The sequence below is a fragment of the Oncorhynchus tshawytscha genome, linkage group LG30 (genome assembly GCF_018296145.1).
Source record: "Oncorhynchus tshawytscha isolate Ot180627B linkage group LG30, Otsh_v2.0, whole genome shotgun sequence".
NCBI lineage: Eukaryota > Metazoa > Chordata > Actinopteri > Salmoniformes > Salmonidae > Oncorhynchus > Oncorhynchus tshawytscha.
The window spans coordinates 23,944,936-23,963,653 of NC_056458.1; the positions used below are offsets into that span (position 1 = coordinate 23,944,936).

Consider the following 18,718-nt stretch of genomic DNA (forward strand, 5'->3'; position numbering starts at 1 on the left):
CCGTTGTTTTGGCTGCATTCTCGGCTCCCGCTTGCTCACCGCTGTCCCTCAAAGTCACATCAAGAGATGAAATCTATATCTTAGCCAGGTCCACTGTCGCAAACACACCCACACAGGCAGAAAAGCAGGCAGGCATGCACACATGCATGCACACATGCACGCACACACATACTAAACATACAAGCTACACACAAGCCACACAAGCAACATCCCACATTCTCGGGTCCACGATTAATATTAAGCTCCCAGCGCATTGACAGTCGTGCCTGGGTGTTTCGAGTGAAAATTAATTTACTCCCTGATGCTGCTTAAACTCTGGCATGCAAGTGCAGGTTTGTTGACTTCCGACAGACCGGAGCAGTGTGGAGCGGGGAGAGGAGAGTGGAGTAGAGGAAAAAGAGGAGAGCGGAGAAGACACACCTGAGTGTTATGGGGCCACTCTGACAACGAATGCCTCTCTGCATTATTCATGACATGTGTCCTGCCTGTCCTCCCCGGCTGCACCGCACCACACCACTCACTCAGAAGAGAGCGATAGAGGGGGTGTGGGGGCTGAGAGAGGGGGAATGAGTGAGGGAGAGAGAGAGGGGGAGGAGAGAGAGGAAAAGGGAAGGAGAGAGACAGAGGGTCCTATCCCCAAACACAGTCATGAAGAAGTAGTTGGCGTAACACTACAGTAGGTAAGGGATTATGGCTCTCTCACTTCAAATTGTCCAAGGGATGTCCAGGGTGTTAAGACCTTTCATCTGTTTTGTCCCAAAATAATCCACCCCTCCCCCCCAGGGGGACATTTGTTGAACATTTTGCTTACCCATTAAAGCATTGGAATAACGTTTGGAGTATATCATGCAAACCAAATGGGAACCTGATGAAAAACTCTCCCTTTTCGTTCTGTGGACGTTTTTTGTTAGCTGTGTTACTCTCACGTTGAGCTCTTTTGGGAGAGGTATGCAAGGCTCACAAAATCTGTGGAATTTGAGTTTCCTACCGAGAGTTCCTACCCAGTGCCGTTGCTACAGCAAAGCTCAGATGCTCCATCTCCGAAGATGTGAGTTTTTGTAACAGAGGGAGAGATGAAGGATGAAGAAGTGATTATATTTTCAACTATTCAGATAGTTTATGAAATGGAAGAGCTACGGGGGTAACAAGTCCATAATATTACAGTAAAACCAGGAAAGAGAGAATCAGCGTCTTTAATGTGAGTCAGTGGTTGAATCTGATGATGAAGACACTATCCCTTATGGAGCAAAGGGGAAAATACTGCAGAGTGGCAAAATATACCACTTGTTGTCATATAGGCTATTATCTTCTTCAAAGTGTCTACGATACTTACATTTGCAGCAATATCATCTCCTATGGTTCTACAGGAAAGAGATACATATTCACGCCACGTTCAGGTCTCACTTACTTTAAACTTCTCACTATCTTGACAGAATTCTAATAGAGGAAGTAGAAAGTGTTGGGTAGAGGCGAGAAGGCGTTTTAAAGCATTCAGATCTAGAAGGATTGCTCAGGTCTTGATCTCCATTTGGGAATGGTCCTCAGAACTCCTCAGGATCAAAGATGTTGGGAAACAAAGAGGCTTGGTTTCTCCTCATGATCACATGGAGGGATAGAAAGAGATAGAGAGCTCCTGTCTCTTATCAGACAAGGCACTCATCTTCACAATGATTCACCACGCTTATTTATTGACCAGGGGAAGCAAGAGGTCAAAGTCAAACTTGTTGGAATCAAAGCAGCTCTGTGAACTCCTTTCTTGTCTCCAAAGCTCACTTCATTGTTGTTTAATATATCCTTTAGTCTGACATGATTCAGTAACACACAGAAACAGATAGGGATTTTGTGAACACTGTTCCACTATTCAGTGACTGTCATTGGGGTATTTATACCTGTACTGCAGTTAGCCGATTTATGCCTCTATAGTCAAAGTTCTGTTGATCTTTTTTTGTATTTAATTATCCTTTATTTAACTAGGCAGGTCAGTGAAGAACAAATTCTTATTTACAATGACGGCCTACCCCGGCCAAACCCAGACGACGCTGGGCCAATTGTGCGCCGCCCTATGGAACTCCCAATCACGGCCGGATGTGATTCAGCCTGAATTCAAACCAGGGACTGTAGTGACGCCTCTTGTGCTGAGATGCAGTGCCTTAGACCACTGCGCCACTCGGGTGCCAAGATCAAGATCAACATCAAAATATTTGTATCCAAAGAAGTATGGATGGGATGAATTAATTATATGTGTGCATTTTGCATAAAAATTCAGCAATGTAACTAGGGTTTGAGTTCGGGAAGCATAGAAATGCAGTAATAGAGCTAAAACTTTTTTTAAAATGTCCACCCCAACCCATGAAAAATACAGCAGGGTTGCAGTACTTGACACATGCTGGTGTGGTTGGCACCTACTACCATACCCTGTTCAAAGGCACTTAAATATTTATTTGAGATCATTGTGGTCCTTGCAGTGTGCCATCTCAAATATGTAATTGGAACCGTATGATTCACGAAATCCACTTAAACAGTATTGTTGTCTGAAAACCATCTAAACAATGTTTTGTACTGATGGGAAATAAAGGTCTTGACAACTTCATTCACAAATGTAACCTTTAAATGTAAAAGATCAATGCAAACATCATCTTCCTAGCATCACACGGAACACATCCATAGCCAAACTCATTCCATAAACCAGTTTAAATCACAGGTTGCGCTGACGAAAAACCAAACATAAGTTAGCGACCTAACAGCTAGACTTGTTTACAATGTACCACATCACAAGGGAGAACTGTAATATTTTTTAGAAAATAGTTTAAAGCAGCTAAATTGTGTTGTGTGACAAAACTGCACATTTTAGAGTGGCCTTTTGTTGTCTCCAGCACAAGGTGCATCATGCTGTTCAATTAGCTTCTTGATATGCCACACCTGTCAGGTGGATGGATTATCTTGGCAAAGGAGGAATGCAGGGATGTAAACACATTTGTTTATGTAATTTGAGAGAAATAAGCTTTTTGTGCATATGGAACATTTCTAGGATATTTAATTTCAGCACATAAAACACGAGACAATCACGTTCCATGTTGCGTGTATATTTTTGTTCAGTGTTAAAAATTTGTATGAGGCACGAACCTCGGTGTCCTCATATGTAATTACAGCAATGTACACATGGAATATTTATGTCTTTGTTTTATCAGCAACAGATGGAATCATCTCAACTCATACCGAAATAAATATTGACCATATCCTATTCCTTCTCTCTTTCTCTACAGGATGGTATGGGCAATTTAAGAATAACAGAGAAGGGTCTGAAATTGGAGGGGGACTCTGAGTTTCTCCAACCTCTGTATGCCAAAGAAATTCAGTCCAGACCAGTAAGTACTGCATCTGCACTTCCACCACCATAGAATTACAAAGGAAAGTAGTATCAGAGAGAGGTGATGTCATAGGCGATGAAGCGATAGATGCTCACTCACACTCTGCCTGGCAGTAATAATACCACAGAGCATGCATTGGATGAATAGATTGATAATGTGTGGGGCTTTATCTGATCTGTTTCGCACCAGCAAAGAGAGAGAGCAGTCCGGCCACAGTGGAGGTGAACGGAATAGTAATTATTGATAGGGGTGAAAAATGGGAGAAGATAAATTGTCCAGTCCAGGGGAGATACAGAAGGGGGAAAAATATAACCAAAAATATAACCTCTCTCTCTCTCTCTCTCTCTCTCTCTCTCTCTCTCTCGTCTGAGTAGGTGATATTAATGAGGCCTTACAGAGAGACTGTTAATTGCTTGTATACTGTATTAACAGGGATGGGGATCAAGGTTACTGTAGTAGGACAAAGAGTCTTGAAGGCCAGAAATGCACTTTCAATTAATTTATGAGGTGCCTAATATACTAACTGAACATTATTCCCATGGAACCTATTAATTTGAATCTCATGTGCTGAGCCACATTGTTAAAGTGATATGTCAATTCAGGAATATCAATATTTTGCTTATTTACTGTGTTGCTTAGGAACCTTGATAAGCATGGAGGGACCTCATATTATCTAAAATATACATGAGATGCATTATCTTGCCGACTTTAAGCACAACACAAAGGCTGGCTGCTATCTTTAATTAAGAAGTTGACTGAAGCATGAAAAATTACTCTGGCAAGTAAGACAGATCCAGGCTTCAGACGTGATATGCATTCCAGATTGGCTGTTGAAAATGGAAATGATCTATAAAACATACAGTCCTAGTTACACACTCATGCTGAGCACCAGGGTCACTAATGGGGGATTGTGTATTGTCGATAGCATTGTTTGTTTACCTGCTTTGTCTCCATAGGGCAGCCCACTGTTCCTGCAATCCTCCAAAAATGTGTCCGTCAATATCCTAAATGGAAAGAATCAGCTGGTCACACAACTTATTGCAGGTAATATCATACAACACAACAGGAGACAGTCACACATCCATGGAGGGTGTGCGCTAATATGGACACCATACACAGCAATGCAAATCCATGTACTTGAACAAGAGTTCTATTCAGCAGACACAAAAATAACAGATATTTCAATTCATGTACACCTACAGCCAAACACCTCTCCCATGTTAAACTGCATGTTAAACTGCATTTGCCTTCTGGCTGTTAATTATCTGACGAAGATAATGGATGAGTGAGTAAGTATGCTAGAGACTCCACTCTAGACACAGCAAAGCAGAATCAATTGTCTGTGTCCCTGTCACGCCCTGACCTGAGTATTCTTTGTTTTCTTTATATATTTTGGTTAGGTCAGGGTGTGACATGGGTGATTTATGTGTTTTTGTACTGTCTATGGGTTTTTGTAGGTTTTTATGGGGTTGTTTACCATCTAGGTGTTTATGTATGTCTGTGGTTGCCTAGATTGGTTCTCAATTAGAGGCAGCTGTTCATCGTTGTCTCTGATTGGGAACCATATTTAGGCAGCCATCTTCTTTGGGTATTTCGTGGGTTATTGTCTATGTCTAGTTGCCTGTGTCTGCACTATTTGTATATAGCGTCACGTTCATTTGTTGTTTTGTAAGTTTTTAGTGTTCTTTCTTCATTAAATATAGAACATGTATTCATATCACGCTGCGCCTCGGTCTCCTCCATTCGACGAATGTGACACGCCCTCTGCTCAGATCGCTTGTTCCTCGCCACTACATGAAACCATTTCAGGATCATCAGAGTCAATTAGTTGTTTTACTCTGCTGTTTGTTGTACTATCAATAACAGTTTGATTTGGTGTAGGGGCTGTGTTTTTTGGTCTGCTTTGGTTCGTCTTAGTTATATTTGCCTGTAGTTATAGTTCAGTAATTGTCTCTTTGCATAAATCATATCAGGTATGAAGGTAAGACCCAGATGCAGACAACGTCGAAATAACAATGGTTTAATAATCCAACAGTGGCAGGCAATAGACAGGTCAAGACAGGCAGGGGTCAGTAAACCAGAGGTGGGGCAAGGGTACCGGATGGCAGGCAGGTTCAGGTTCAGGGTAGGCAGAGATCAATAATCCAGAGGTGTGGTAAATGTACAGGTTGGCAGGCAGGCTCAGGGTCAGGGGCAGGAAGAGTGGTCAGGCAGGTGGGCTAAGAGTCGGGACAGGAAAGGGTCAAAACCAAGAGGGCGAGAAAAAGAGACACTGGGAAAAGCAGGAGCTGAGAACAAAAACACTGGTTGACTTGACAAACAAGACGAACTGGCCACAGACAAACAGAGAACACGGGTATAATTACACAGGTGATGATGGGGAAGATGGGCGTCACCTGGAGGGGGGTGGAGACAATCACAAAGACTGGTGAAACAAATCAGGGTGTGACAGTAACCCCCTTCTAGGGGTGCCACCTGGCGTCCTAGCTGGGCAGATACCTGGTTGACCGGGGTGCTGGCGGTGGAGGTTGGCGATGAGGGATGGGTCCAAGGATGTCTCTAGCGGTGACCCAGCACCTCTCCTCTGGGCCATAACCCTCCCAGTCAACCAGTTACTGGAAACCCCTGCTCCGTGGTCGAAAACTCAGTAGGCGTCTCACCGTGTACGTCGGATGGCCATCAATATGGGAGGAGGGGTGGGCCTGGAAACAGAAGACAAAAGGCTGTAGGTGAATACCTAGGGTATGGGGTAGCAAAAGACGGACAGCAGTGGGGCTAATGACTCTAGAGATGTTGAACGGGCAGATGAAACGGGGGGGAAATTTACGGCACTCCACCCGGTGGGGCAGGTCCCGGGTGGAGAGCCATACCCTCTGCCCGAGCCGATAGCATGGAGCAGGGGTCCGGTGGAGATCCACTTGTCGCCTATACCTGGAAGTGGTCTTCGACAGAGCGGCCCGGGCTCTCTTCCAGGTACAGCAACAGCGGCGGATGAACATCTGGGCAGAGGGACTGCTGACTTCCTCCTCTTGCTCAGGGGTGGGCGGAGTCCAAGGAACACTTGAAGGGCGAGAGACCCTGTGGTGGAGCAAGGAAGGGTGTTGCGGGCATACTCAACCCATACCAGTTGCTGACTCCAGGTGGTAGGGTTGGCGGAGATTAGGCAGCGAAGAGTCGTCACTAAGTCCTGGGGGTGGAATCCGGAGGACAGACTGGCCGACAACATGCAGAATGCCTTCCAGAACCGGGACAAGAACTGGGGGCCCTGGTCGAAGACCATGTCCACCGGGAGTCCTTGCATCCGGAAGACGTGCTGCCATCTCCTTGGCCGAGGATAGTTTGGGGAGAAGAATGAAGTGGGTGGCTTTGAAGAACCGGTCGACCACAGTCAGGATGGCAGTGTTGCCCTCAGGTGGAGGGAGACCCGTGATGAAATCCAGGGATATATGGGACCAGGGACGGTGAGGGAGAGGTTGGAGAAGACCAACCGGAGCTTGCAAGGAGTCTTGTTCTGTGCGCAGACCGTGCAGGTGGCAACAAATGCGGCAACATCTAGAACCATAGTAGGCGACCAAAAGCGTTGTCGCAAGAAGGCCAGGGTCCGACGAGAGCCCGGGTGACAGGCAAGCCTGGAGGAATAGACCCACTCCAGGGCTGCGGAGCGGACAACGTCAGGCACAAACATCTGGTTATCTGGGCCCCCCCAGGGTTCGGCAGAGACCGCTGCACCTCCCAGACCTGTTTCCCTTTACCCCAGCTATGTGCCGTCACCAGGAACGAGGTAGGAAGGATGGTCTCGGGCTCTGGGGTAGTAACCATGGGGTTATAGGGGCTAGACAGGGCATCCGGATTGACATCCTTGGACTCAGGCCGGTAGGAGAGGGAAAAGGTGAACCAGGTAAACAGTAGGGCCCATCTCGCTTGCCTGGAGTTGAGGAGCTTGGTAGTGCAGATATACTCCAATATCCAGGTTTTTGTGGTCGGTCCACACAATGAACGGATGTTCTGCACCTTCGAGCCAGTGTCTCCAACGCCATCTTCACCGTGAGAAGCACCCGATTCCCCACATCGTAGTTCCTCTCCGTGGCGTTGAGGCGGTGAGAGAAGAAGGCGCAGGGATGCAGCTTAAGGTCCAGGGCAGAACGTTGGGACAGGACAGCTCCCACTCCGACATCTGAAGCAACGGCCTCCACCACGAACTGACGGGAAGGGTCAGGATGAACCAGGATAGGAGCAGTGGTGAAGCGGTGTTTAAGGTCCTGGAATGCCGGGTCAGCAGCAGAGGACCACGTGAATGGAACCTTGGTAGAGGTGAGTGCAGACAGGGGGAGGCCAGGGTGCTGTTACCCGGCCATAAATGTTGGTGAACCCCAGGAGGCATTGCAGCTGCACCCTGGACGTAGGCTCAGGCCAATCCACCACCGCTCTCACCTTCTTGGGATAAATCTGGACACTCCCAGCAGAGATGATGTAGGGAAGGGTGGAGCAATGGAACTCGCACTTTTCCGCCGTAACAAACAACTGGTTCTCCAGAAGGTGCTGGAGAACCTGTTGGACGTGGAGCATGTGTTCTTGTGGGGAGCGGGAGAAGACGAGGATGTCATCAATGTAGACGAAGATGAACCGGTTCAACATGTTGTGGAGAACATCATTCACCAGAGCCTGGAACACGGGGCGTTGGTGAGGACAAAGGGCATGACCAGATATTCGTAGTGGCCGCTGGCTGTGTTGAAGGCGTTCTTCCACTCGTCCCCCTCTCGTATCCACACCTGGTGGTAGGCGTTTTTCGTAGATCCAGCTTGGAGGAAACAGTGCCCCACTGGAAGAGCTTGAAGTCCAAGGAAATGAGTGGTAGCGGATAATGGTTCTTCACATTAATGTCATTGAGTCCCCGGTAGTCAATGCACAGGCGCAAGGTCTTGTCCTTTTTCTCCACAAAAAAGAACCCTGCGCCAGCAGGAGAGGAAAAGGGATGGATAAATCCTGTTGCTTGCTGAGCACCTCCCGGAGGTCCTGGTACACGGAGAGGTCCAGAGCAACTTCCGAGCCCCCAGGACTTCAGACAATGGGTGTGGCAGAACGGACTCCAGCCCATGATAGCAACCGTAGACAAATTGATGAGGGGATTGTGTCGCTGGAGCCAGGAGAATCCCAAAACCACAGGAATCTGAGAGGACTTGATGAGCAGGTATTGAATGGTCTCACTGTGATTCCCTGACACACGTAGGTTGATGGGAGTGGTGTTATAGGTGACCCGACCTATAGAGCGCCCGTCCAGCGTTCTAACATCCATGGGAATGGAGAGGGGTTGAGTGGGGATGTTCAGCTCGGAAGCCAGTGTGGCGTCCAAAAAGCTCTCATCGGCCCCAGATTCAATGTGGACCCGGAGAGATGGACTGGTTTCCCCACAGTAGGATGACATGAAAAGGGGTGCGAGTAAGGGAGCAGAACATATGGCCCACCAGAGTACTCACTCCTACTGGTGAGCCTGGTCTTTATCTGGGAAAGAGGGCACAAAATGACAAAAAGTCCTGCAATACAGACAGCTCCTTGTGTCAACAGTGAAGAGGTAACTCCAGGATGCTGGCCTGGTAGGCAGAGTTGCTCTATCCCGTGTCTGTGTTCTTTTGTGTTCTTTTCCATTAGTGGAACCTCTCGCCAACAGCCAATGAAATTGCAGGGCGCCAAATACAAATCAACAGAAATCTCATAAATCAATTTTCTCAAACATACAAGTATTAGGTACCATTTTAAAGATAAAATTCTCGTTAATCCAGCCACAGTGTCTGATTTCAAAAATGCTTTACAGCAAAAGCTCCACAAACGATTATGTTAGGTCACCACCAACTCACAGAAAAACCCAGACATTTTTCCAGCCAAAGAGAGGAGTCCCAAAAATCACAAATAGAGATAAAATGAATCACTAACCTTTGATGATCTTCATCAAATGATACTCATAGGACTTCATGTTATACAATACATATATTTTTTTGTTCGGTAAAGTTCATATTTATATCCAAACATCTTATTTTACATTGGCCTGATACGTTCAGCAGTTCCAAAACATGCATTGATATTGCAGAGAGCCACATGAATTCATAGAAATACTCATAATAAATGTTGCTGAAAAATACAACTTTTATAAATGGAACTTTCGATACACTTCTCCTTAATGCAACCGCTGTGTCAGCATTATTCATAGATAGAATTATAAATATTCACTTACCTTTGATGATCTTCATCAGAATGCACTCCCAGAAATCGCAGTTCCACAATAAATGCTTGTTTTGTTCGATAATGTCCATAATATATGTCCATTCATGTCCAATAGCTTCTTTTGTTAGGGCGTTTGGTAAACAAATCCAAAAGCGCGATCTGGTCCATTCGGACGAAACGTTCAAAAAGTTATATTACAGGTCGAAGAAACTTGTCAAACTAAGTATAGAATCAATCTTTAGGATGTTTTTATCATAAAAGTTCAATAATGTTCCAACTGGAGAATTCCTATGTCTGTAGAAAAGCCATGGAACGCAGTTAGCTCTCATGTGAAAGCGTGTGACTGAGAACGAGGCTGCAGGCAGACCCCTTAGTCAAACGGCTCCCATCCGGCCCCCCTTCACATGAGAAGCCCGAAACAACGTTCTAAAGACGGTTGACATCTAGTGGAAGCCTTAGGAAGTGCAAAATAACCCATATCCCACTGTGTATTGGATAGGGGTGAGTTTAAAAACTAAAAACCTCAGATTTCCCACTTCCTGTTTGGATTTTTTCACAGGTTTTTGCATATGAGTCCTGTTATACTCACAGACATCATTCAAACAGTTTTAGAAACTTCAGAGTGTTTTCTATCCAATACTAATAATAATATGCATATATTAGCATCTGGGACTGAGTAGGAGGCAGTTCACTCTGGGAACGCTGTTCATCCAAAAGTGAAAATGCTGCCCCCTATCCCAAAGAAGTTAATATTTTACTTTTATTGGCCATTCTGAGATATGGCTTTTTCTTTGCAACTCTGCCTAGAAGTCCAGCATCCGTAGTCGCTTCTTCACTGTTGACGTTGAGACTGGTGTTTTGCGGATACTATTTAATGAAGCTGCCAGTTGAGGACTTGTGAGACATCTATTTCTCAAACTAGACACTCAAATGTATTTGTCCTCTTGCTCAGTTGTGCACCGGGGCCTCCCACTCCTCTTTCTATTGTGGTTAGAGCCAGTTTGCTCTGTTCTGTGAAGGGAGTAGTACACAGCTTTGTACGAGATCTTCAGTTTATTGGAGATTTCTTGCATGAAATAGCCTTCCATTTTTCAGAACAAGAATAGACTGACGAGTTTCAGAAGAAAGGTCTTTGTTTCTGACCATTTTGAGCTTGTAATCGAAACCACAAATGCTGATGCTCCAGATACTCAACAAGTCTACAGAAGGCCAGTTTTATTGCTTCTTTAATCAGGACAACAGTTTTCAGCTGTGCTAACATAATTGCAAAATGATTTTCTAATGTTCAATTAGCCTTTTAAAATGATAAACTTGGATTAGCTAACATAACGTGTCATTGGAACACAGGAGTGATGGTTGCTGATAATGGACCTCTGTACTCTGGACCTTACAAAATAAATGTGCTTTTCTTTCAAAAACAAGGACATTTCTAAGTGATCCCAAACTTTTGAACGGTAGTGTACAAAAATATTTGTACAATATTGACAAAAACATAGATCTTAAGGAGATAAGCCATCAGTGACGGAGTTGACAAGCCAATGACAAGAAATATTCAAAACAGCCAAATATTTGTAAAATATTGAAAATTATTCATTTGAAAATCCCCAATGAAAATATAAACATTCTATAAGATCTTTCGGCACTCTGATGTCGTGCTGAAAGATTGGATGGGACAGAGTTTACGAAGTTGTAAAAAATAGCATTTTTGGTCTTCATTCAAGTGATATACAAAGTAACAATTTTGGTTTTCCTCAATTGCTTTATGGCTCTAAAACCTAATAAAAATGTAAATATTCGAACCAAAGTTCATATATTATCTATCATGCAGATGGCATTGACAGTTTATGGTTGTGACAATGGTGATTTTAAAATTGTTTCTTTAAATCTATCAAAAGTAAAGAACTTTACAGACCGTGAGTTGTCTCATTGCACAATGTAATGAGGACATGAAGAAGGGGTCAATGTGGTGTAGCTGACCATTCTCTTTCATGATTCATTTGGGATCTTATATAAATCTGACTGAGTTGACCAAGTCTCCTGATATATTTTTTAGGAATCACCGTTTTGAGAGGAATATTTTTTTAAGTCAAAGATGGCTGTTGCAAGAAACTTTTTGGGAGAGTTTGAAATGTGGATTATTGTTCCAGACAAGGGCATTTCCGGGCATAGATCCGACATGGAAATTAATAATTTTGAAAATAATTAGAAAATTCCAAAAGCAAATCTTCCCCTTATAAAATTCACCTAAATGTCATGTTTAAGCAATTTTAAAAAAATCTAATTTGAAGAATAACGTTTACATGTCGGATTAGGATTGTCCTGACTTGCATGAATCTCTGAAATACAAGAAGTCTATCTTTGTTTATCATACAGAAGCCACCTGTTGAACTTCACTGACTTTTCCTAACAACTTTTGCCCTGCCCAGGATCCAGTGGAGTGCGTGCACAAGGGAAGATGTTGGAGGTGAAATCCAGCACCGGGAAGCTACTGTTCTCTGCTGATGACCAGGAGGTGGTGGTGGGAGCAGAGAGGCTACGGGTGACGGGTGAGTTAATGGACCAGACACTACATCATACTCAACAGTCTACTAGCAGTTTAGTGAACAACAGTTTTAAACTTGACTGGACTCACACTGTTCAAGTGTTTAGAGGCTGAATTGAGAGATCTAAAATGTGGTGTACTTTGGATGAATGATCAATATCACTGTAATCACATTACAATTAATTGAAATTTAGCAAAAACAAGCTGGCATTTTAGGGCTAGCTAACAATTTAATACATTTCACATGAGAACTTGCATTTGAAGAACAGCTGAACATAAATTATGGTAAATTAGACTAAGATGTAAAAGAGTCTTTGAGTCAGAGTTTCTATAGGGGGGGATGTGTGAGTCTGTATTATTTAGATTAGAAGAAATCATCCAACCATGTGAAACAATAACAGATTCAGTCACTTTTGTTGTTGTATAACATTGTCATTTTAGAAGTTAGAAGAAAAAAGGGATGTGGAAAGCCACTCACAAAGTATGGACTACCATTTGCTGTCCATGGTGCTGAAATTGTGACAATGAAAGGCTTTCTGTGGTGCCAGGGCATTTAGCCTATAGCTTGGCTTTGGATAATGGATACATGTTTATTGGTAGGCCTATTTGGTCATCATTTTATCATGTTAAATGTAAAATTTCATGAAGCTATTACATGGTGTCGCAATGCTGCCATTTATTTAGACAGCTGGCTGGTGGCAATAATGTAATTACTTGTTCAGTAATTAAAGTTGGAAATTCATACATTACAGATTGTAAAATTAATTTCCGATGCAAAAGCATGGTAATAATCTACCAATAGATTTTTGGGAATTTACAACTGTTCTGTATAGCCTACCTGAACCTGCATGACATGAGCGGTCCTTGCGCTTTCACCAAGCTTGGATAGAAAGTTGTTGTGCATTAATCCAGTCTATTAATACCAGATAATACAGTCATTCCACCCACAAAACACTAGCTTTCTAGACATTGTTTCATTATGCATTGTAGTTTACTATCTATAGCTGTTTAGAGAATTTAGTTGCTATTTATACATTTTTTAAATTAAATTTACACATCAAAAGGCTTAATAATGAGGAAAAAAAGTAGTCGACAGGACAAATTCAGTCATTATTTATATAATCTATTTATTGTTAAAATGTTTTCACAACGGCCTGTAGGTCCAGGTTGCGGGCCGGACTGTTTTCTATACTGAGTATTGCCAACCCAGAAAGTCTTTCCTGAGACATTGTGCATTATATGTCCATTGCGGTGCACACAATTTAAAAGTAGTCTTGAATGATCCTTGCCAAAATATACCAAAGATAAGGGACTGTTGATATTGCAACCACACAACTCAAATGCCGGGTCACTAGTATGAACAAAATCACAAACCCTTTTTTTGTTTAAGCCTTCAAGAACGGTTGTCCGCTAAAGTTGATCATCTGTTTGCATCTGTCAATTTATTGGCTGTCCAATATCCAGACGACCTGTCCCCAGAGCTTCCTATACAGTTACCCTTTTCCGTAACGTGTTGAGGCCGGCAATTAAGGAGAATGAGAGGCTCAATTGAAGATGATGCTGAACTGCTGTACTTGAAGAACTGCTGTACACACCTTTCTGCCCAATTTCCTTGATGTTGCTACGGCAATCAAGCTTTTTTTACCATCCCTGTAACTGTCGCTTCTGCAGAGAGATTTTATTTTCTATTTCTATTTTCTAAAACTTGTAAAGAACTACCTAAGAAGAACTAAGAAGGCCTTTCTACTGAGGACTGTGGTTGCCAAGGTGTTTGATGAACCTTGTGGCCCAGGGCAGCCCCATCAAAAAGGGCCGCAGATAAATGGAGTAACTGGCAAATCATCATTACTACTATCTCTCTCTGTACCCTTCCATCCCTCTCTCTCTGTACCCCTCCCTCCCTCTCTCTCTCTGTACCCCTCCCTCCCTCTCTCTCTCTGTACCCCTCCCTCCCTCTCGCTCTCTCTGTACCCCTCCCTCGCTCTCGCTCTCTCTGTACCCCTCCCTCCCTCTCTCTTTCTCTGTACCCCCCCTCCCTCCCTCTCTCTCTCTCTGTACCCCTCCCTCCCTCTCTCTCGCTCTCGCTGTACCCCTCCCTCCCTCTCTCTCGCTCTCTCTGTACCCCTCCCTCCCTCTCTCTTTCTCTGTACCCCTCCCTCCCTCTCTCTCTCGCTGTACCCCTCCCTCCCTCTCTCTCGCTCTCGCTGTACCCCTCCCTCCCTCTCTCTCGCTCTCCCCCTCCCTCGCTCTCTGCATCCCGCTGCTTAGCGGGGTAAGGAACTCTGGCTGAGAGTTCTGATTGAAAGTAAGGGGATATCGGTGAACAAATGCTGTGGTCAAAACTATGACGCCGCCAGTGCAATGAGTGGAGCTTACTCAGGTGTTCAAAAGTGAATATCAGACCAAGAGCCTAATTCTAAAAAGGCCTCTGTTGTACGTAAAGTGTTTTGTGCGTACGTGTGGGCGGGCATGCACGCATACAGTATGCGTGTGAGTGTGAGTGCATGTATGTGCACACGTGTTTTGTGTGTGTGCGCGCACATGCATGTGTCCTGTGTCTGTGTACTTGCTTGTGTGTGTTCATGTACGTGTCTGTGCGTTCACTCCAAACCGTGCCAAACAACATGTATCAATGAATATAGCCAATGATTTCAGGCCTGGGCAAACTGCTACTAGCTTCTCCCTCTGTCATTCCATCCATCAGTCAGGATGAAGTGAGGCCAGATTCCTATAAAACTGCCACATGCCATTACCAAATGAATGCTTCTGTCCAAACCAATAAAATGCATAGTTATGCTGAGCATATAACTTTAATTGGCCCAACTGAGGTCATTGGAAATCTATGATAGAGCTTTCACTGCCTTCATTAGGCCTTTATTGCACTATCTACAGTGAACAGTGATCCAGGAACCCTCAGCTTCCAATGGGTAATAGGGGAGGTGTTTGGAATCATGCTAACTTAGCAATTTGTCACTAGCTTTTTACAGATCTGGATTTCCCTCATATCACAGCTAATAAACCCCCTGAAATTAGATTGACAGGTGCTACATCCAGTGAACAAAACTAGCAACTTTGGGATAAGAATATACTGTAGCTTTTGATTGCAGGCAAAAGGATAAATGTCGTCAAATGTCTTCAATGTCGTCAAAGCAATCTGCGACTTAAATGTGGCTGTAAATAGGCTTTTAGAGGCAAATATGAAATTTGATTGTTTTATACACGTATCGCTATATTAAATATGATTGTTTTTTACATGTCTCTCTTTTTAACACAAGGCTCAATCAGTGCTGCCAGGTAAAACTTGATTACAGTGTTCTGCAACCTTTTCAAGATGGTCTCAAAGATGAACGATGCTATATGAAGCCAGTGTTGTGTAACTGTGTCTGAAAGCAATGAAGTGGAAATATAAAGCTTGACACTTGAGGAAAACACAAGTGAAATATTTCTGACAAGAGCATTGTAGGAAGTGAGATTGCGATCCACGAGATGCCTCCCTCAGAATGGATTATTGTCCAATGAGAGACCCGAGAGACCGCATGGCTGTATTATGATATCAACACTTGATTTGGCTGTTTAATAAATCAAATAAAATGTGGTTTTAAAACCAACAATGTGGTTTTAAGAAAAATATGTGTTAAGAAAGTATTTACTAAAATAAACTGAAGTAAAAAATAAATAATAAAAAATAAAAGTAAAAAGAAGAAAATAGAAAAATAACAAATAATTGAAGATTAACAATAAATTAACAGTAGCGAGGTTATATACAGGGGTTTCCGGTTCAGAGTCAGTGTGCGGGGGCACAGGTTAATCAAGGTAATTGAGATAATATGTACATGTAGGTAGAGGTAAAGTGACTGTACATAGATTAGCAGCAGCATAAAAAGAGTAACAGCAGCATAAAAATGGGGGGAGGATCAATGCAAATAGTCTGGGTAGCCATTTGTTTAGCTGAGTCTTATGGCTTGGGGGTAGAAGCTGTTAAGAAGCATTTTGGACTTAGACTTTGCGCTCTGTTACCGCTTGCCGTGCGGTAGCAGAGAGAACAGTCTATGACTAGATTGGCTGACGTCTTTGCCAATTTTTAGGGCCTTCCTCTGCCTGGTATAGATGTCCTGGATGGCAGGTAGCTTGGCCCCAGTGATGTACTAGGCCCTATGCACTACCCTCTGTAGTGCCTTGCGGTCTGAGGCCGAGCAGTTGCCATACCAGGCGGTGATGCAACCAGTCAGGATGCTCTCGATGGTGCAGCTAAAGGACATTTTGAGGATCTGAGGACCCATGCCAAATCTTTTCAGTCTCCTGAGGGGGAATAGTCATTGTCGTGCCCTCTTCACGACTGTCTTGGTGTGTTTGGACCATGATAGTTCGTTGGTGATGTGGACACCAAGGAACTTGAACCTCTCAACCTGCTCCACTACAGCCCCGTCAATGAGATTGGGGGTGTGATCGGCCCTCCATTTCCTGTAGTCCACGATCATCTCCTTTGTCCTGATCACATTGAGGGAGAGGTTGTCTCTGACCTCCTCCCTATAGGCTGTCTCATTGTTGTCGGTAATCAGGCCTACCACTGTTGTGTCATCAGCAAACTTGAGCATGTTGAGTCATGCTTGGCCATGAAGTCATGTGTGAACAGGGAGTACAGGAGGGGATTGAGCATGCACCCCTGAGGGGCCGCCGTGTTGAGCAGATGTGTTGTTACCTACCCTGATGTAATGCAATTCAAATTTTACCTGTCTATTGTTATTGTTACTCAACTGCTTCAAGTTCCACACTAGGTGGATAGTTTTTGTTGAGCAAGACGCCACTGTGGAGCAGAATAATGTCATGAATTGTTAGCTTGTCAGTTACAGCAAATGTTTTCACCTATGTGAGTACAATTAGGGTAATACTGAATAGTCACACAAACCATAATTACAATGGCAGTTGTATATGGTACATAAGACCACACACTGTGCACTTTGCAGACCTTTAATCAAGATTTAGAGAACTGTGGCCAAATGGCACAGTGTGTTGTGTATACAGTCTCGTGAGCCAGCCCTGTACAGTACAGGAGCGCAACCAGCAGTTTACAGCGATTCTCATTGTCTTCCATAGGAAACCAAACCTAATCAATTACACAAGAAAAACCATGAGAGAAAGGAATGAATTAGCCGGGAATGAGAGGACACAATGGAGCACTCCTCTATGGTAATTAATATATGCTTGGAACAGGGAATTCCGGAATTGTCAATGGAGCATGCTCAATCGAGTATTCTCATATTCCCTCCATCCCTCTCCACCCCCCTCTCTCTACTCATCATCACAACCGTAATTAGCAGGAATCCACAGAATAATGACATTACCTGCTGCTGTTTTTTTTAAAATATATAATTATAATTAAAGGCTCATTTATTTGCCTAAATTATATCCCATTGGACTGCAGTGGAGGCTGATTCAAATTGAATTACACACTTAATAATCACAACAGCACTCTGATGATTGTAGGATCCCTGAAACAGATAGTATTAATAGATAGCCTGGTTTGGAGAAATGCTCGTCAAGTTATTAGCACGGCACAGATGATAATGTGGCAAACCCAATTTTAGATGCTACAATGGGGGATGTCAATATGGATTGAGAGAAGCAACGTGCAGAAAGTAGTCCCATCCGTCAGTGATGTGTCTGTCTCACAGTAACCACATCACCCAGTGAATGGTCGTTACACCAGTCCAGATGTTTGATCTGACAGACGGGGAGACAATGCCAACTCCATAATATTTGTACAATCCCTAGTCTGTAATATGACACCCGTGAGAGAAAATGGGAAATTAGTCTGCTAAGCGCAATGTTTAATTCATATCAGATTTATGAGGAGAGCATGATACAGATACAGATATGGCCATGCGGCCAAACAACATTGCCTTTATTTACATCCTGTCTACTGTATCTATCATGTGGCCTTCAGACCTTCAGCTGTGATGTGTATTACAGTGTGTGGCTGCTGGAGAGCCACTTGACACGACCTTAGTTTCCTGCTTCAGCCAGTCTCTAATTACTGTATAGGGCTAGGGTCACATCCACTCCTGGTGGGTGGCTACCTGGCAGTGGTGGTCCAGACTGCTGATGATGGGGGCATGACCCTACAGCACATGGCCAGTGGCCTCATTACAGTGGACTGGTTGACTTGGTTAGTTAGGGGTCAGTCTCAGGACTTTGTCTTGCTCCTGGTGCTGTATGTTGTAATTCCACTGCTACTGTGAACAATGACCAGTAGAGCACATGGGGTACAATGGTCTATAGCCTATGGCACTATGCTTCCTAGGGTTAGTTTAGTTATCAGATGTCTGCTATAAAAAGAAAGAGTTAAGGAAATGCCCACTGCATTGCCATCAAAATTACAGCTGAGTCATTCCAAATTCATCCATTTCACTTCATTCTCTTCCTCATGTTATTCCCTTTCCTCTCTCTCTCCTTGTGTGTGGCTCCAGCTTGCATTAAAACGATCATAAAGAGCAGCCGGGAGTAACTGTGTGACAAGTGTCATACATGAAATGAATATAGGGCGCAAGAGGGAGACTACATTTCACCGTCTGATCAGGTAGGAATGGGGAAT

The 18,718-nt window shown here is 43.8% G+C and overlaps 1 protein-coding gene across 1 annotated transcript in view; it reads left to right on the forward strand.

Annotated features, from left to right (window-relative positions):
* LOC112228549 (delta-sarcoglycan) overlaps window positions 1–18,718 on the forward strand; it is a 100,901-nt gene that overhangs the window by 54,069 nt on the left and 28,114 nt on the right. The window contains exons 3-5 of the mRNA XM_024393958.2: window positions 3,264–3,365; window positions 4,325–4,412; window positions 12,011–12,130. Coding sequence (XP_024249726.1) covers window positions 3,264–3,365; window positions 4,325–4,412; window positions 12,011–12,130 — 310 coding nt within the window. The remainder of the gene's footprint in view (window positions 1–3,263; window positions 3,366–4,324; window positions 4,413–12,010; window positions 12,131–18,718) is intronic.